The sequence below is a fragment of the Ostrea edulis genome, chromosome 8 (assembly GCF_947568905.1).
Source record: "Ostrea edulis chromosome 8, xbOstEdul1.1, whole genome shotgun sequence".
NCBI classification, from domain to species: Eukaryota; Metazoa; Mollusca; class Bivalvia; order Ostreida; family Ostreidae; genus Ostrea; species Ostrea edulis.
In genome coordinates this window covers 6,196,532-6,201,113 of record NC_079171.1, presented here as the reverse complement: position 1 = coordinate 6,201,113, position 4,582 = coordinate 6,196,532, and the positions used below count along the sequence as shown (strand labels likewise).

The window sequence follows — 4,582 nt, the reverse complement described above, 5'->3', positions numbered from 1 at the left end:
CCCAAACTTCGTACTCGTAAATTGAATTACATTTGAACCATTCATTACTACCACCAAAAGAGTGGGGTGGGGTAATTCGCCAATTAATCTTACTTCACATGTGAATATAACTCCGTTTGCATATCGAAATAACAAAACATGAACGTTATCAAAAATATGGAGGGTCAGCCCCCTGGTTCTACGCTCTTGCGCGAATCTCTCGCAATTTGATATCGTGAACATCTATATAACTTTGCAAATTAACAGCACAATTGAAAAACAACTGGGATTGCATCCATTTGATTTTGAGAGGGAGAGAGACGAGTTTGAACAATTGGCGGCCGCCATTTAAATTAAGTGGCGGCCGCCATATAAATCAAGTGGCGGCAAACAGTAAAACTAAGCGGCGACCACCAGTTAAATGAACATTAATTTTATACCCTGATACCTATCACATTCCGTAGTCTAGAGTTTCCTTTAAAATTAGTGATGTGTTTATCGCCAAAAAAAAACCCCCACAAAAGTTAACCGAAATAAATGTAGACCCAATATATTTTCTTTTATTAATTGGAGAGCGAAGATGATATCCCTTTGAACTGAATTTATTTATTGATTCATCAAACATGTTTGGCATACAATCAAGTTACACAATATATGGAATATAATGACGATAAAGTAATAAATAGTGCCAACATTGCAGGTTTGATGTACCTGCAACGTAAGATTATTCATGACCAATAGGGTTGAATTTCAATATAAACGGGGTACACTAAAAATATTCATATTATATACATATTTGATTTAATTCTATTTTGGATGAAAGGAAATTCGGTCTTCTGACGTAAATGTTGACATAGCTACCCAACATGAAATAGGTCAAACTTTGAACTATTTAAACAGGCGATAACACATAAATAGTGTATACAGGCCGACACGCCGCACAGGTATTTAATCACGGGACTAGACGGAAGGTCGAAAGAACAGGGAGGCCATGTTGGATTTTCAGGTTAGATAACATTATATATAGGCATACTGGCATTATAGTGGCAATATTATCGATATGTATGTGATCAATGAGATATACCATATCACTTCCATAATATTTCGGGGAGGGGGGTTATATCGATACCTTGTACTTAAAATTTCATTTGAAATATTACAATTAGTGACCGTAGTGTTTTATATCGTACCGCTAATATCGAAGTCTTTTACTTATCATTTCATTTGAAACATCAACATTAATGACTGCAGTGTTTTATATCATACCATATTTATACCTCGTCAATTGTGTTGACTTGTTAAAATTTTTAATAAAGATCACCCTTTTTTATTGACAGTAAACTGCTCGTGTGATCCCGGCGTCAGAAATGCATCCCCGGCGCAGTGCTCAGGAAGTCCTATTGTGTAACCTCTGTGAAACTGCCGCCCTACATAGTCGTTGTGAAGTTTGTAATATTAATCTATGTAAGGCCTGTGTTGGGGACCACCTCTCAGATTCCTCTAAACAACACAATGTTATGCCCTTTTTGCAACGAAAGTCTACACCTAACTACCCGAAATGTCCCAAACACGCCAACGAACTCTGTAAACATCACTGTGAGAAGTGTGACATTCCTGTCTGTATTACCTGCGTCTCCTCAGGTAAACATAGAGGTCACAAGTTATCAGACTTTCTTGAGAAACTCAGTGCTAAAACACAAAATTTACAAAAGGATTTAAAGGAACTCGAGACCAGAATTTATCCCCGATATCAAAAAATAGCGTCCGATGTCCAAACTGAAAAAGCCAAAATAGAAACAAATTACGGGAAATTGACAACAGCTACCGAGCAAGAAGGTGAAATTTTACACCGGGAGATCACCACCATCGTCAACCGACAGAAATCAGACATTCAGGAGATGAAAAACAAACACCTATATACCCTGAATAAAAATACAGAAGAAATCATACAGAAAATTACTGAACTCAAGCAGATCATTTCCGACTTGAAATCAATACTAAAATCAAATGACGTCTCCTTAACCTCTACTTACAAATCTAGAAATTCCGAATTTAGAACATTACCGCCTAAAGTCCAAGTTACATTGCCGAGTTTTACTCCTCAGAAAATAAACACAGACCAGCTCCGGGAAATGTTTGGTTCTCTGTCACCATTATCCATTAACACAGAACATGGCGACACAATGAAGTCAGCAGAAGCTGTACCGTCTCCTCCAGTCAAACCATTGCTTGATGAACCTCGCCTCACCGCCACCATAGACACTGAGTATAGCTCACTATGCAGTGTTAGCTGTCTCAGTGAAGATCAAATTTGGACATGCGGGGATAACGAAACCATGAAGCTCCTCAACCTCCAGAGTAAACTAATGACATCAATAAAAACGAAGTCAGGGAAAAAACTATCAGATATAGCAGTGACAAGGGACCGAGATCTTGTGTATACTGATTATAGTAATAACACTGTAAACCTAATTAGGAATAAAAAGATACGGACCGTTATCACACTACAGGGGTGGAAACCTCACAATGTCTGCTGTACCGCCTCTAACGATATCCTGGTTACCATGGTCAGTAATGATGGAAAACAATCCAAAGTTGGGCGTTACTCTGGCTCAACAGAAAAACAAAGCATTCAGTTTGATGATCAAGGTCGTCCGCTCTATTCAGCTGGTCGTTATATCGATAAATACATTAGTGAGAACAAGAATCTGGATATATGTGTGGCTGATTGGGCAGCTAGAGCAGTAGTGGTGGTCAATCAGTTAGGAAAACTCCGATTTAGATACACTGGTCATCCCTCTAATACCGAACAATCATTTACTCCAGTCGGCATTACTACAGACAGCCAGAGTCACATCCTGACAGCAGACTGTGACAATCACCGTATCCACATTCTAGATCACGACGGACAGTTCCTCCGTTACATTCACTGTGATTTATGCGATCCATGGGGTTTATCTGTTGACATCAGAGACAATCTCTTTGTGGCTGAGTATTACACTGTTAAAGTGAAGAAAATCCAATATATGTAAAAACAGTGTTAATTACACATATGAGCACAGTGTTAATTACATCTATCAAAATTGTGTCAATTACACTTTTCTGCAGTGCTATTTACATCAGTGTGTTGATTACAACTGCCTGTTAATTACAGTTCTTTGTTAATTACAACCCTGTGTTAATTACAGCTCTGTGTTTGTGATGTGTAATGTACTTGTGTTTGTGAGTTTAACTGATAGAACACTAGTATCGCAATGCTTTTTACTAATTATATCTTACAATATCAATATCATTATGTTTAGTGGAACATTATTAATTTTAGAAAACTAATTCCTAATTTGACTGTGTTACTAATTATCTATATACAATCTTTTGTGGACTAGTTTGACTGTTACTATTTATCTATCTATATACAATCCTTTGTGCACTAATTTGACTGTGTTACTAGTTATATATCTCTATACAATCTTTTGTGGACTAATTTGACTGTGTTACTACTTATCTATATACAATCTTTTGCTGACTAATTGGACTGTGTTACTAGTTATCTATATACAATCTTTTGTGGACTATTTTGACTGTGTTACTAGTTATCTATATACAATCTTTGGAGGACTAATTTGACTGTGTTACTAGTTATCTATATACAATCTTTTGTGGACTATTTTGACTGTGTTACTAGTTATCTATATACAATCTTTGGAGGACTAATTTGACTGTGTTACTAGTTTTCTGTTTTTATACAGTTTGTTGTGAACTAATGTGACTGTGTTACTAGTACTTAAATATTGTTATTTTGTTTGTTTATTTTATCTTTCAATATGCATGTCACTTTTCAATGTGTGTATTATAGATAAACATGATTAAGAGTACAGTCTTACATTATTACTGAGTACTTATTTAGATTAATAGTAATGTAACAGAGAGTGACCCCAAACGTTCGGTCTTTATCACAGATCTTCAGAAAGTCACTGTCTTCTGTTTACAATCAATAACTTCACAACAAGCATTTAAATCTTCACCATACTAGAAACTAAACACAGATAAAGTGTTGCAGACCCTGAAGCGTGCTACTACACCTCCAAAGCATTTCGTTTCGTTCCGTGCAAACTGTTCACCGTTCCGGCAGATCGTTCAGCTTTACGTGCAGACCGCTCAGCGTTCCGTGAAAATCGTTTCGTGCAAGATTCGTTCTGTACATGATCAAGCCACGCCCATAGAAACGTGCGGATCGTTCAAACCACGCCTTTAGAAACGTACAGACCGTACAAGTCATTTTGGCATAGGATGTAAGACAGGTAAACATTGTTGGGAATTTCACAAATTATTTCAAATGTCTATAAGAAAATCCGATACCACTTCCTCACCCTTGGTAGTTTTTAGCAAGTACAGAGACACGTAATATCTCTGTCCTCGTTATTTTTTTCATTATTTTTATTTATTTATCTATTTCTGTATATAGGAACAATTTATTTGTCTTGTTATATTTGTATGATCAAGTTTCTCTTTTTAAATAAAAAATATTTTCATCAAAATCGTTTGCATAATGCAAAGACCGACCCTTGTATAACTTGTAACATGTTCTTGTTCTTCATCTTCTTTC

The 4,582-nt window shown here is 36.4% G+C and overlaps 1 protein-coding gene across 1 annotated transcript; it reads left to right on the top strand.

Annotated features, from left to right (window-relative positions):
• The first annotated feature begins 705 nt into the window (after window positions 1-705).
• Window positions 706-3,848, top strand: LOC130049867 (E3 ubiquitin-protein ligase TRIM36-like). The gene is made up of 2 exons (XM_056148052.1): window positions 706-985; window positions 1,317-3,848. Exon 2 carries the CDS (start codon window positions 1,347-1,349, stop codon window positions 3,009-3,011), a length of 1,665 nt encoding a protein of 554 aa, XP_056004027.1. The 5' UTR covers window positions 706-985; window positions 1,317-1,346; the 3' UTR covers window positions 3,012-3,848.
• Window positions 3,849-4,582: the final 734 nt, after the last annotated feature.

Excerpts from the sequence above, each read along its gene's own strand:
- LOC130049867 (XM_056148052.1), top strand. The coding sequence starts at position 1,347 with ATGCATCCCCGGCGCAGTGCTCAGGAAGTCCTATTGTGTAACCTCTGT.